At 29.2% G+C, this 15,644-nt stretch overlaps 1 protein-coding gene across 1 annotated transcript in view; it reads right to left on the reverse strand.

Annotated features, from left to right (window-relative positions):
• Window positions 1-15,644, reverse strand: part of LOC145304262 (TWiK family of potassium channels protein 7-like) — a 101,980-nt gene that overhangs the window by 29,488 nt on the left and 56,848 nt on the right. The window contains exon 7 of the mRNA XM_080146111.1: window positions 7,356-7,442. Coding sequence (XP_080002237.1) covers window positions 7,356-7,442 — 87 coding nt within the window. The remainder of the gene's footprint in view (window positions 1-7,355; window positions 7,443-15,644) is intronic.

Raw genomic sequence — 15,644 nt, forward strand, 5'->3', positions numbered from 1 at the left:
AAAAGTCAGACAGTCGAAACAAATAATATTAAAACTCTTAGCTTTTTTGCCCCTGTAGAAAAATCATTTTGTTAAAAGTAAGTAAAAAAAATGGTTGAATGCAAGAAGCATAGAAGGACATACTAACATGTTGATAATAGAGATGCTTTGCTTTATAGTAAAATACCTAATCTGTCTAGGAATCATCATAACAAATTTAACGTTAAAAGCTACCATTAAGAATGCATGATTGTACGGAAGGACCAAGCTAAATTATAATAACGCTCCGCTTATTAAAAATGGGTAAGAGTAAAGAGTAATTATAAGATCAAAAATAAAAGAAATTCTCCAATTTGTATTCAGTGAGGGATATTAAGCTGTCTAAAAGACGCATTGCGTTTAAAAATAGATATATTGGGGGGAATGAGTTTCGTTTGGCAAAATAAGGAATTTTATCATATTTTTGTATTATATGAACATAATATAATGGTAATAATTCCTTGTTATTGAGTTTAGTTTACACAGTATGTATGCAGTATGTCAAGCAAATATCTAATTATGCACAAAAATAATATCTAGTTGATTTAGAGCCTTCTCCCCAAAATATGAGGATTTAGGTAGTGTCAGCCAATATTAATTCTTGAATTCTAAATTGTGAAACATCCTGTTCGAAAATGAGATTTTATTTACTTATTTCGTTATGAGAAAGATAAATAAATATTTAAGTTTATTCATTTTGTTTTAGAACACCCTCCCGACGACAAATTGTAACTTATTTGTCCATTAATATTAGTTTATGTGAGACTCCATAAACGGATCACGAAAATAAAACATTTGGTTAGCAATGCAAAATACAATTAGAAATTATAAACATGATTCCATCTTTTACATAATTAGAAAAAAACAGAAAATCCTTACGACAAAAGTTTGCTTAAAAATATTTATAACAATATCCATAAGTAGTGAAGCATATAAGTAAAAAAAATAAAGTAGATGATCATTTGAAAACTCGCGTTTATAGTGTTATTAAGCATTTGAATAACCTTCATCTATATATTTTTTACATTGTGCCTTTGATAGCTAATAAAGTTTAAGTAAACAAATTACGGTTATCCTAACATTGCAAGGGGGTTTGGTGGTCAAGAAATAGAGTACCAAAGAGTTTTCTCTTTTCTTTCCCCAATTCTCCTTTCATCCCTCATTTTAATGACGTCACATAATCTTTTGAGACACTTTAAAGCTTCTTATTTATCAGCGCAATTATATACAGCTTGACTTTTAAAAAGCATTTGATGTTTTTTTTGATGATTTTTGTGATTAGGGCAATTTTATTTTAAAATTTGCGAAGTCAATATAATTGGAAACAAAAATCCTATTTAGATAGACTCCCCTTGCATTTTCTGAAAAAAAAACTAGAATAATTATTTATCGTATTCTTTAATAAAATGGAAAATTATGAGATTAAAACTAGTTAGCTATTTAGTATTAATCTGACGACTTTTATTTTAATAATTGTATAAAAATTTCTGAAATACGGTGCTATACATAATTTTTCGAAATAACTGAGAATTGATTCTAATCCAGTGAATATTAATCGGTTTCGAAGCCATACTGTAAAACTTTTTCAAAGTTGAAAATAAGGAACTGGATAATTTTTTGTATTCCTCTCATCGTTCGTTGGTTCTATCATTTTTTAACAAATATTTTTATGATAACTTGAATTATTTGATATAACGCGTGGAAAACAATGTATTTTTGTACATTAAGGTAAATATTGTGGTTGTTATAAATCAGCCAATATGATCATAAACCTTGAAAAATATTTGTATTTGTCATAATATACTGTTTTCTATTTTTTCCTGCTGTAAAATATGATAATTTTATGTAGAGGGACAAAGTGTCTCAAAAAAAGCCACGTGACGTCATAAAAATGACGGAGATAAGAGAAGAAGGGAGAAAGAAAACACCTAGAAAGGAGATTGATAATCACTCATTTTTATGACGTCACATGGCTGATTTTTGAGACAATTTGTCCCGCTACTAATCTTATTTGTGCCCCAGCATAACACGGTGTTTTTTCAAGGACTTTTAAAGTCATAACTAGCAATTAAAGCTTTGCTTATTGAGTCAAAAAGCAAAGCTATTGTAGGACCCAACACAAGGTTGTTGTCATCCTTGTTAATGATATGAATATTAGTTCTGCTATTCATAGCTAATCTATTGATAATTCTTAACTACTTATATTGTAACAAAAACTAGTCTACGATATCCAGGGAAAAAGGCATAATTATATAATCAACTATAATTTTGATTAAAGAAGAACAGTAAAGTATGAAAAAGAAAAAATAGAGAAATAGAAAAGTGGTACATTTTCTATTTTAGAAGTTTTTACCTAACCTTTTATTCTTGAAAGCGTTCTCACTTTTGTTCTGTGTTGAGACGACAAAACAAACTTATATATAATTAGCGCCTGGGTTTATTAAGCTGTAGTAAAATATAATTTTATTATACAGCTTTGTAGACAGATTTCAAAGATAATGAGAGGGGAGGGGGAGTTATTAGTGCTCAATGCGCACTTTCTGTGAAAGCATAAATGAGTTCCATGTTAGCAACCTTAATGAAAGTTCTTCCTCTGTCATACTCTCTCGATCAGTCCTTTCAATCTAAAGGCGCTTCCAAGCTGGACCCGTATACTTTAGCCCTCAGAGCCATTCTTTCTCCCAAAGTTACAGTCATAAATTCATTATATAGTCATACATACATATACTTTCTAGAGAAGGGGTGATTTTGTGTATGATCGTAGGAGATTTGTATCAATTTAAATGTCATTGTCTTATCCCATGAGTAATGATGATGTCTCAAAATTTTAGTTTGGTTAGGAAAGATTATCAATTCATGATAATAAACTATTAATAATTACTATTTAATCTTATTAATTCATGTTATAACACAAGAAAAACATATCGTTTTCTAATGAACTAGCTTTGCCTTGCCTAGTTCAGTCATCAATAATTGGGGGGGGGGGAGGGGGGGGGGGATTTATCATTTACTATCATTTACTTCTTTAATTTACTTTAAATTCTAATATACCTAATAGAAGTATAGACTATATTCTAATGAACTAGCCATAGTTTGCTTAAGTTCAGCCATCAATAATAATGGGTCTATTGTCATGTATGCAAACATTAGGATAAGGTTACATGAGACTTAAAAAGTGATCACAGCAAACAGCAAAATACTCTTCTTAAAACTTTTTGTTTAATGTACTAACCAATTAAATAATAACATGAAATTAATTGTAGATCGATTCCTAGATTTTCTCATCTCCTTTTAATAATAGAGAATTTTCAGGGAATAATCAATTTTACATTCTACATATTTTCACCTAGTTTTATTAAGATTTGTCTATTAATTGGGTGCTAGATCGATTCCTAGAGTTTCAGGCTTTTGTAATTTTCTCTATTCCTATTCAGGATTGACGGCTGAAATTATCAGGGATTAAGCTCATAATCTACATATTTCTATCAATTTTCATTAAGATTTGTCTATTAATTGTGGTGCTAAATCAATTGCTAGATTTTTAAGTTTTCGTGATTTCTATATATTATATTAAGTTTTATGTTTATTGTATGACGCTGCTCTATAGTAAATTTTTTCCCGATATCCATTCATAATTTTTTAGCTTCGCTACTTATGGGTGTTGTCATCCTTGTTTTTTTTTAGGAAGAAAGGGAGGGGATAGATCAGGACTGAACCATATACGTGTATAAAACTTTTGACTGTATTCCTGAATATGCTACACTTATTTTATTATATTCAAAATATATGAATACATTATTCAGAAAATGAAATACAATATCTTAGACAAACTAGAAAAGTTTACATAAAGAAAGGTTGATAAAAAATTGGAAAATTACATTTTCAGTACATTTTGAAATACCAAATATTGTAGAGAATATCTTTTTTTTCTCATATAACTGTTCTATAAAGTAAACATAATCCATGTTTGGCAGACATTTTGCCTTTTAAATCATATTTTTGCAGTTTGAGTTTTTAATAGGATACAATTCATTTCATTCTTAGTGTAATTTCTTATTTAGAGTCATGCTGATCAAAGAACCAAATGTGATATAGAGAATAAGAACTTCCAAAAATTTGTTCTTTTTTCATCTATGCATGAGAATCTTTTCTTTAGAAAGATACAATCTATTCCAATATAAAACAGTAGCTACAAAGTCAAATTTAAAGTGATAAGAATCATATTTTTAAACTATTTCTAGTCCATGGTTGTATCCAATCCATGTATGCCAAGATTGTAAACAAGTAGGACAACATTACAATTGCCATGGTTGTATCCATGTATGCCAAGGTTGTAAACAAGTAGGACAACATTACAATTTCTAGTCCATGGTTGTATCCATGAATGCCAAGGTTGTAAACAAGTAGGACAACATTACAATTTCTAGTCCATGGTTGTATCCATGTATGCCAAGGTTGTAAACAAGTAGGACAACATTACAATTGTCATGCAATCAACAAGTTATTGTACTACCCTGTAAAACAACCATATATTTCAGAGAGGCACTCCTGGGCTGGATCTTTAAATCACAATAATGCCACTGCTGATGCCGATGCCTCTAGTGAGCCGATTGGGAAAGCCGCTAACCTAATAGCGATCTTTACATCAAAAAGGCACTGGCATCGCAAAACTACTACTGCCACTGAGCTGGTGAGTGTTTACAAAGTGTTTCCCAGCTCACCACTTTCATTTTTAGTTAAAAACGAATGTTTCATTGGCAGCACTGGCAGCGGCAGTAAGCAGCACTAAATGATTCAAAGATTCAGCTCTGTTTAATTATTCAAAATAATAACATTTAAACTTTAGAAAATAGAAAACTTTTTTTTGTAAATTGTATAAAAAAATTTCTACTCATTTACACCCATCCACCCCATCCCTCAAAAGTGAAGTTATACTTTCATAATTTTCTGGAAATATTGTATGAAAACTAAAGTTTTACATAAGTCATGAGGCTTTGGGAAAAACATTGGAATATCATTGTCTTATTATTATTGTCTCACTCAAAACTATAATTGAGCAACCGAACCACCTTATTCACTTAACTTTTTTTTTAAAGTAAAAACATATTTCATGCCCTTGCTATAGGCTCTAACTAAGCAAGGCTCAGTGTAATATTTTTACGTAGCTCGTAAAACTCTTACTTAACCGTTAAGCAAAACTAAAATAAGTATCAAATTCAGTTCACTTAAAAATATGTTTAAATGGATGCCACCAAATTTCTTGCATTTTGGTAAACTTTCAATCCAACATTTGTCTTATGTTATATTTATAACTTATGGAAATAAATCTAAGGAAAGAAAACCAAGCTAGGTACTTATTATCGAGTTATTTATATACAAATATGTATATATATATATATTATAGCTTCTATAAAACTTCTAGTTAGGGAAAGCTCATCCATTCTTGTCGTCTAAATTGCAGAAAAATCTAAGTACTTGAAAAATATTGAAACCTAGCTGAAAGGGAGTTGATATTGGAATGTTTATTATACTATTCCCCAATGTTTTATAATAACTGTCTCTCATTCGCTAGCTCAACAACTTTGTGGAATTTTATTGAATTTTGATTGGTTTATTTATTAAGTGTCCAATCGGTTCAACCACTTATTACAGAAGGGTTAATTTTGTGTATCATCAATGGGATGTTCAGCAACTTATAGGCCATTGTCTTATCACTTTAGATCCTTGATTGAAACAGTCTAGAAATACATTCTTAAAAATGCGGGGGTGCTAAAACCAATACAACCTTACCTAACCTGACCAAAGTAGTTAACAAAAATAAACTTTCCTTATTTTAAATTTATTTTGAAATAAGGGGGTTGGGGTGAATGTGCTCAAGGGAAATCACCCACATTTACTTTACTTAAAGTTAAAGAGTTGATAGAGTTTCTAGATTTTTAATTCAAATATTAGTTCTACACATTACTTAACGCTAAACAGACATTCACTTAATGTAGAACTGCTATTTTTTGGGGGGATTGTAGGTATTTAAAGTTACAATTACAGGATCAAATTCTAAATTGCATTTTATGCAAGAAAAAATTTAGCTCAAACTCTTGGGGAATTTGTGTAAAAGTGACTTTAGTTCTTTCCATCCCCCCCCCCCCCCCAATAGTTTTACAAGGATTCTCAGGTGTATTAGGTGGAAGACAATAACATGATTCAAATCGATAAAAGTTGCTAAATCATATGTTCTAATGTCTTTAATCCTGTATATGTTTTCTAAGATTTCGTAAACGGCATCAACATCCTTTAGCGTCTTAAAGCTATCAATTTACCTGTAAATTTCATGCAACAAACACAATTTTATCAATAAAATTTAGCTATTCTTTGTTTTTTCATTTTATTTTAAAAGAAGCAAAAAAATTTAGATAGTTTAGGTCCTCTTAATTGTTTCTCATTCGCCATAAATCTGTTTTATTGAATGCCATCTAGAATGCTTATAAACTTAAAAGGACTTATCAATTGTCTAAATCTTTGAATGTTTGTATCCTTGTTAAATTGGAGAGAGAAACATTTGCTCTTTGCTAAATTGTATTCTAATATATTGGTAAAGACACAGTGGATATACTTATAGAATTTTAAATAATTGCCATTACAAGTTTTGATATCGTAAAAAGTTAAAAGGCAGAATATTTTTCCTTTGGTACAGACTTACAATTAAAAAGATCTTTTTATTCATATAAATGAAAAATGTCATCTTTTTTCCCATAGTGATTAAAAGTTAAAACCTTGGCCTTCCGTGAAGAAGGAGAAATAATGGGTTGGAAAGAGCTAAGAGGGCATAAGGTGCACAATCAAATACTAAAGCTTTTCAAAATTGAATTTTTCTCCTATTTAGAAAACATTTCTTCAAAGATGACATAAGATGAATTGACAGGTAGCCTTTGTGTTAATACTGAGAATAAAGTATACTCATTTTTTAAATCGTTTTTTTTTTACCTACCAAATAATCAAAGGAAACTTTTTTATCTTCCAATCAAAAATAAAAGTTAGTTTAGACATAAGTTCTATAATGAAATAGTTATTTATTGCATTGTATTAGAGACAGCTTGTCGCATATATAAAACTGAAAAATTATCTGTAATACTATATATGATTATTCAGTATTAGTTGAGACCGGTTCTAATCCAGAGGATATTAATTATTGGCGAAGCCTTACTGGAAAAGATATATTTACAAGTTATGTATTACATGGTGGGTAAGTTAAATCTATAAATCTAATCAGGACAATCATAACATATGGAAAACTTACATTGTTTCAAATTAAGGTCACATTTTTAATCATCTTTAATTACCTGAGAGCATGAATGGAATACCAACAATTCCAAATAACAAACAGAAAATTCTGCCAGCTCGAGTTTCTGCTGCAAAATTTCCATAACCTAAAAAATAACAAATATATTTTTTGCAATTAAAATCAAAATGAAGTTAGATTTTTTCTATATTTACCTTTTAAAAGAGACTTAAAGACCCTTAAAATTGACAATTTTTAATAATATAAGATTGCAAATTTTAAAAAATCCAAGTATTTTCTTTAAAAAATTCACATTCAACCTTTAACAGATTCAAATAACAATTATAAGAAATGTAAATTTTTTCTCCAAAAGAAATTCTTTTGAAACCTCTAATCCATTGAAAGGATTAGCAACAGATTATTATATCAGATTTACAAAAAAAATGCAAATCTTTTTGTTATTATTTTTATTTCACAAAAATGCTATTGCAAAAAAACAAAAAGCCAATTTTCCTTTTAGTTTATAATTTTAGTTTTTTTACGAAAAAAAAAAGGAAAATAAGATATCTGTATTTATGTGAGTGTTTGTTTGAGTTTGTATAAACAGAGAAAGGGCAAAACACAAGAAAAAGTAAATATGTTTTCAAGAACAGAGCAATAATATTGATTTATTTAACTGCAGAATACTTCACAAAGTTTTGAGCTTCTTTTTGCATAACAATCTACCCAGGAGTTAACCTCGCATATTTTTTTGCACAGAAATATATTTTTTTCTTGCTTGTAAAAGATATATTGGTTGGATTTATTTTTGTTTTTTCAGTGAAATATTTAGCAATATAACACAATATCTATTTAGAATTTTAGTTAAATTTATTATGCTTAATTTATTTGTTTGTTTAACATTGAAAATTTTGAGTTTATTTTAATTAAATGGACAATTGTGTTCTTGTGTTTAACTTTTCTATAAACATCTAAGATTGATGCTTTGATAGATGTCGGACACAAGGAAAGTATCAAAGAAAATACTTTGCTGAAAAATGATAAGATAAACAAACTTAGTTACTTTTTACATCAATCCTTCTTATTTTCATGAAATTTTACATATTATTGACATTTTGATTATAATATATTTAAATATTATTTTATTTTATTTTTTTAATCATTGAAAACAACACACACAAAAATCCTTTGGTGCAAAACAAAATTCTTTATCAAGTTATTTCACTATTTCTAAATTGTTGAGATTAACAAAGTTTTAGGCCTGAAAATTAGAATAAGTTGAAGTTTAAACTTTTTTCAAGAGATAACAGTTTTTCCTTCTCCTTTGTTTAATATAATTAAAATCCTTGTGGTTTTACTACTTCAATGTTTTGTTTCACTAAAGAGGTGCTAAAGAGAAAGTTAATATCTGAGATTTAGATAAAGACTTAATTACATCTTTCTTTTATCTTTTCTCAAACCAAGCTAGGATTATTGTGTGTTACACATTATATTAATGTACATTTTTCAATATCACTTTATTATAATAGAACAAGAGGAGAGGGGGTGTAATAATCTTAATTGGTGTTTAAAACATTTGGAAGTTTAATAGATTACTCCCCCCCCCCCCACTACCCAAAAAATGGATGTCCTTGATAATAGAAGCTTGATAAAGTAGTAAGCTTTATTTGTCTGTAACAAAGGATCTTGGTTACTGCAGAACTGATATGGTTCTCCTTTACAGCATTTATTTTCACACCATCCAAAGAGAATAAATAGACAAATAATTTTCTCCTCCTTTCAATATATCATCTTTAGGGTATGGTCCCTTTTGTAACATCACACCTTATGGGGCAATTCTTCATATTTTTCACAGTAGCTTTTCTCCTATTTCTAGCCCCTGCGGGGGGCTCTAACCCCGCAGGGCCAATTACCTAACCTTGTGGGGCAATCACATAACCAAATATAACCTAACCTAACCTAACCTAAAATAACCTATAAAAAGCCATTTTAAAAATATGATGAATCGCCCCTTATGGGGCGATGTTATGAAAGGGACTATTCCCCATTTTTTTATTGCAACACAAGCGATATAACAACAAACTTAAAATTTAAAGGCTGTAAAATATTCAATTCTGATAGTTTGATAACTAAAACAAAGAGAAATAGAGAAAGGATGGTGACAAAAGTAAATGATTTAAAGGTTTAAAGTTTATGTGTAAAAGTTTATAAAAGTTTAATCAAGTTGTCAAACAAAGCGGCTTTAACCAAACTTGTGCTAGAAGCAAACTAGTTCCTTGATTAGGTATTCACAAGGAGCAAATCAGTAATATTTGTTTTATCTATAAAAAGAAATGTTTTGTGTCAATCTGTTAATCTGTCTGTATGTACATATCTACATACGGTACAAACACACAGACATCCTGTTACTTTAGTATAAGGATATCTTCACCAACAAGAACATTAATATTCCATAGATATATATCTATTAATATAATAAGTGAATCAATTTTGTTACAATAGTATGGTCTTTAACATGCAAACATCTTTTTGTCCATCATTATTTGTTACGTAAAATGGCTGCGGCCTAAAAAAGTTGACAAGTTAAAAGTGATTGACTTTGCTTATCTATTTTCTGTATACAAACAGTATATTTATATGTTATTCTATCCTTTCCTAATTCACTTGTTTGTTCCTTGAGATTTTTATATTTATAAACTTTAAAAAGTCCACTAAAAAAGGTTAATTTTAATATTACTTATAAATATTTTTTTCAGAATAGTTTACCCCTAAGTAAAATTTTTTGGGTGGAATATATTTTTTTATTTCTTAAGAAATTCTCCCCCCCCTCTCGGAATAAATTTTTTATCCCCAACCTCAATTTTATAAAAAAATGCATGTCCTAGTTTATAAATATATTTATTTTATAAATCTTATATTCTGAACCCTATCATGATCATATTTCACAAAGGTTTATTCAAGAAAAGCTCCGTTTACTTGAAATACTGAGGTGTGTGACCTGAGTTTAGTTAAGATCACAATCAAGCATAGTCTTTAAAATCAGGGATACAGGGATGGGTACCATACAAAATTAGATCTTTTAAATTCGATATTATTATTGAGGAAACTATTATTTCAATTGCAATTCAATGTTACCAGAAAAAGGAATATAAAATAAATATAACGACTCTAGATTAGCTACACTTTCAAAACGTAAAAAGCTCTGATACCCGGGTAGGGTGTTGGCTTGGTAATCTTACGGTTCCCGGTTCAAGCTCTGCCACGTGCAAAATTAACTCTGATGAATTGAGCCATACTGATGAGCCCTTAAAGGGCGAAACACTGTGTCTATGGATATTACATAAAGTAGTAAGATTTTTTTGTCAGTATCTTTAAATTTTGATATATAATGAATCGATAGAATTCTCCATTTAGGTCCCGGGATGGTTTTATGCTTTTTTTATTTTTATATCTTAGAAGTTACTGATGTAAGGCACTTGTTCTTGTTTGTTTATCCTTGATTCTTATTAGTACTTGGTGTTCATGATGTTAAAACTTTAATAAATTCAGGGATAAGGGATAGGAAACCTGGCCATAAATTAGGTCTCGGCCTGGTTTTGAAAGGGATCATGCAACTTTTACCATTTGCCTAATTTAATGACCTTACTGGCGGACGGCTCATATTGGCTACCGCTCTAAACCAATAGTGTTCTGTGATTTGGGCTTGTTTTGTATCAACCAATCACCAATTGGCGGAAATTTTAGAAGCAGACAATTCTAGAAAAAATAATGATTTGTCTGCTACAAAAAAAAAAAATATTAATGGTGTTAGTTTAATTATTAAATCTGCTTAGAGTTAAACATTAAAAAAGGGCCATATAGAAAAAACAAAAATAACGGGATTATTTTTTTGGAAAGAAGGTAGCTACGAATTTTCATTTGGTAGTTTATAAATTAGATGTTGTATTTTGAATTTTAAAAATTTAATACGGAATTGATACAACACCTTAACCCTAATTTTTGTACAATACAACACAGTACAGATATATCATTACATTATAGTATCCAAAGAACTTGATAGAATGTTACCCAAGTGCATATTTATTTATTTATTTTTAATTTTAATTAGCAATGAAATTTTTAAATAAAATTTTTACTCATTAATAAAAATGCAAATAATACAAACTAAAATCTGTCTGAGGGAAACCCAACGATAGCTTTCTGACAGTTCAAATTACCAAAATAAAAGATAAAAAAAATTTTGGGAGAGAAAAAACTTCATTTTAATAAAAGCCATTAATATACAGCATGACCCACGAAAAAGTATTTTTAAGCATCTGCAGCCCTTATTTCTCAATGAATTATAAAAAAAATGCATATGTCCTTGTTCTCCATAGTATTCCACATAAGTAGATATAAAAATATTTTTTTTACCTCCATTAACACCGGAGATTTTTAGAGCTAAAGTTTTGAAAAAGTGACTGAGGAAAAAGTAACTTTTAACATGAAACGACTTTTTTAGCAAAATTAAGGTAGAAATCCTTTTATTTTTGTTACTAGCAGAAACTTTATACAAAAATGAAATAAAAAATTTAGTTTTTGAGTAAAAAGCATTTTTTTACACATATTTTTTGAGTCTTTTTAGTTTAATGATATTTTGAAAAACTTACTTATTAGGCAAAATTTTTTAAGATTAAAAAACCAAATAAATCTTTATGAATATAGCAGGAAAATTGTTTTTGTTTCACAATCCTAACTTTAATAACAAAAAAGTTATGAAGAAAATAAAATTAAAACATAATGATTTTTTTTGTCTAAAAAGCTTAATTACCCCCTATTAAATTATTGAGATGTCAGAAAAGTAGGCGGAGCAACTGTCATAATTAATCCTTTTCTCAAATAAGGGTTAATAAATAACCTAAAATTTGCAAATAATCAATTCATTCAGGAGTATTTTTTGCCATTAAAAATTTATATTTATTGATGGAATAAAAAAAAAATATTTAGTTAACTTGTTTTTCATTGTGTCTCATTATTCAGTTGCCAGAAAAACATAATATAACCATCCAAAAAATAAGAGAAACAAAAAAAATTCTTTTTCTCAGTCACTTTTTCAAAACTTTAGCTCTAAAAATCTCCGGTGTTAATGGAGGTAAAAAAAATATTTTTATATCTACTTATGTGGAATACTATGGAGAACAAGGACATATGCATTTTTTATAATTCATTGAGAAAGAAGGGCTGCAGATGCTTAAAAATACTTTTTCGAGGGTCATGCTGTATAGGTTTTTAAAAAGTTATGTTTTTTACTTTAAACTAGCTACCTGAATTTGATTCTATACTTTATCTACACACACACACACAGCTTTTTCATTAGCGTTTAGGACGAACCACTGCGCCATCCCAAAACTGGTTTATTAGGCCTAGGCTTGAAATAGGCCTGAAATAATATTTTCCTACGTTTCCCATCCCTTATCCCTGAATAAATTCAACAAACCAACACAAACAAATATGATCGCATACATAGAGAGTAGCTCACTTAAAATGAAATGACTACAGCACATTCATTATGGGGGCATCGTAGCTCAGAGACAACACACTGCACTGTTACACTGGTAGCTACTCTATAATTAGATTATGTCTCTCCGTCCGTATGACAGAGTTAAATTTCATTGTCCATGTTATGAATTAAATTGTTTTATTCTAAGAGAAAATTAAAGAGCGCTTGTCATTCTTGTGTACTTTTTGTTTTAGCCTTTCAATTTGAATTAAACTTTTTGTCATGTTGACCACTTTAAGAGATAATTTCATAGAGAGCATCCACAATGATTAAAGAAAAAATCAACTTTTATAAAGTTTGGACATTACTACCTACTTTGATCAATCAATCAAAAATAAAAAACTTCATAATTTTTTGGGCCAACGAATAAGATAACGTTATCAAATAATTTTAGGTTACAGTCTTACATTCCAATGTCCTTTCCCTTCCTAGTTTTAGACTATCAAATAAAAAATAGCCTAAAACCATCCCCGGACCAATTTAAAACTTCCCTAAAATTGAGAATTTAATCGGTCCAGTCTTGGGGACAAACATAAAACCTTACTACTTCATGTAAGAGGATAATAGAATCATGACTAATTATATGAATACTGGTAGAAGGATAAAGTGTCTCAAACATTAGCCATGTGACGTCATAAATATGAGGAAGACGAGAAGAGAAGTGGGAAAGAAAACCCCTGAAAAAGACGTCACATGGCTCATTTTTGAGTCACTTTGTCCCACTACTGAATACTGTTTCTGCTTTAAATTTCATCTTTATGCATTTGCAGTCTTGTTTACTTGTAAAGAGTTGGTATAATAGTATTATGTGTAAGTCCTGTAAGAAAATGAAAGATAGAATTCTATTTGAGAAGGAAATTAACTTACAAGATAACAATACAAAGAAAATGGATAAATGGTTAGAAAAAAAGAAAGAAAAGCTGGTAGTAGTTATTTCTCGCCTCGTATTATAAACAGCTTTTCGCGAATATAAAATATACAATTATATGATTAAAACTAGTTTTTTTAGCCCCGAGATGCATTTTTATATTTGTAAAAAACTGTATATAATACATATTTTTTCAGTATGGCTGAACCAGTTCTAATCCACAGGATATTAATTGGTTTCGAACCGATACGGGAAAATTATTACAAAATAAGAGAAAGTAGAAAAATGGGATAAAGTCCCTTTCGTGGCAACGCCTCTTAAGGGGCGTTTCTATTCTCATATTTATAGCCAATGCGGGGGGCTTTAACCCCGCGGGTCAAATCAACTAACCTTGCGGGACAATCACTAAACCTGACCTAAAATAACCTATCAAACGCCATTGTGAAATACGAAGAAACGTCCCTAAAGAGGTGTTGTCACGAAAAGGACTATACCCAAAAAATGTAATGTGATGAGAAAAACAAGGCTTAAAAGATAGGAAAGTGGAAAGAAATAGATAGGTAGATAACAATATATATGGTAGATAGATATATATAAGAAATTAGATAGATAGATAAATTCCAATTTGTGTATCAATGTTTATCTTGACTGTCCTACGTTGTGTATGTTGTAATCCTTGTTAATCTTTCATCCATTTTGGCAAAGTCTCGGAATTATTTTATTGGTAAATTGCAGTGTTCTGATTGATGCAAGGGTAAATGGGGAATATTACTGCAAACTAATTTTTAGCAAATGTAAAAATTTTGATAATTCTAATGACGTCTTTAGGGGGGGGGGGGGCACTGTTTCAGAATATAAACTCCCCCTCAATTATTTTTTAAAGGGAAGGTTGAAGCTAACATTTTGTATGTAATGTGTTAATAAATTACCGGATTTTTAAAAACCAAAGGCGTGTAGGGATTATCACTGCAAAAAAAAGATTTAGCTTATGTAAATTTTGAAATTAATTTCACGTTCTAAAATATTGTAGAATTATGTATGTCAAATGTCAATATTTAATTAATATTGTTTTTTGACTTTGTTATATCAAATAACGGTGTAAAAATGTTTACATGGCTTCAAGAAAAAGCGGTCGTTTTTTCAATGTCATCATTGGCTATTATTTATGTCATCCTTATAGAATTTAAATTACACGAAATTTAAACAGGCCACATTTTGATTTATTTTTGAAGGACTATACAAAATATAGTAACTTGCTTTTTAGGATAAAAAAAAATATATGGAAAAATATAAAAAAAAGTTGGCTCAAAATGTTTTGCAGTGATAAAACCCAGTTCAAAGTGCAATATAATGGATTGTAATAGATAGATAAATAATTTTCACAACTTGAAAGTATTTAAAATTACATATAAGAGGTATTGCAGATTAATTATACTTATACTATAAATAAAATTCTACCATAGTATTGTTTATCCGTATAAAAGAGTATAAAAACGAGAGGTAATTCCTATTTTGCTTAATCTTATAGTGAACGGCAGAGATCGTATTTTATTAGTTTAGATACCATGCATAGTTTTTTTTTTAATTATAAAAAATGTGAATAAATTCAAACTCAAATTATGAAATGTGCTAATTTGTGTCACTTAGACTTTATTATCGCATTTAATTTTTATCTACTTATAATTTTTGTTGTTCATAATTCAATTATAAATGCAGTTGGTAAAAATATAACAGAAATTCATAGATTCAAATCAATATTCGTAAATACTCAGGAATAAGGATAGGGTACCGTAAGAAAAAAGTTTTGGCGAAAAACGGCAGTGGATCTTATCTTATAGACATATGAGATAAGCTTAAGTTTAAAATATGAAGTCAATAAAATAAAAATTGCAGGAGCCTTTCAAAGATTTGTCGAGACCTGAAGGACCATACATTATATTTTA

Source organism: Acartia tonsa, chromosome 13, assembly GCF_053477335.1.
Source record: "Acartia tonsa isolate MP-2025a chromosome 13, ASM5347733v1, whole genome shotgun sequence".
Classification (NCBI taxonomy): Eukaryota; Metazoa; Arthropoda; class Copepoda; order Calanoida; family Acartiidae; genus Acartia; species Acartia tonsa.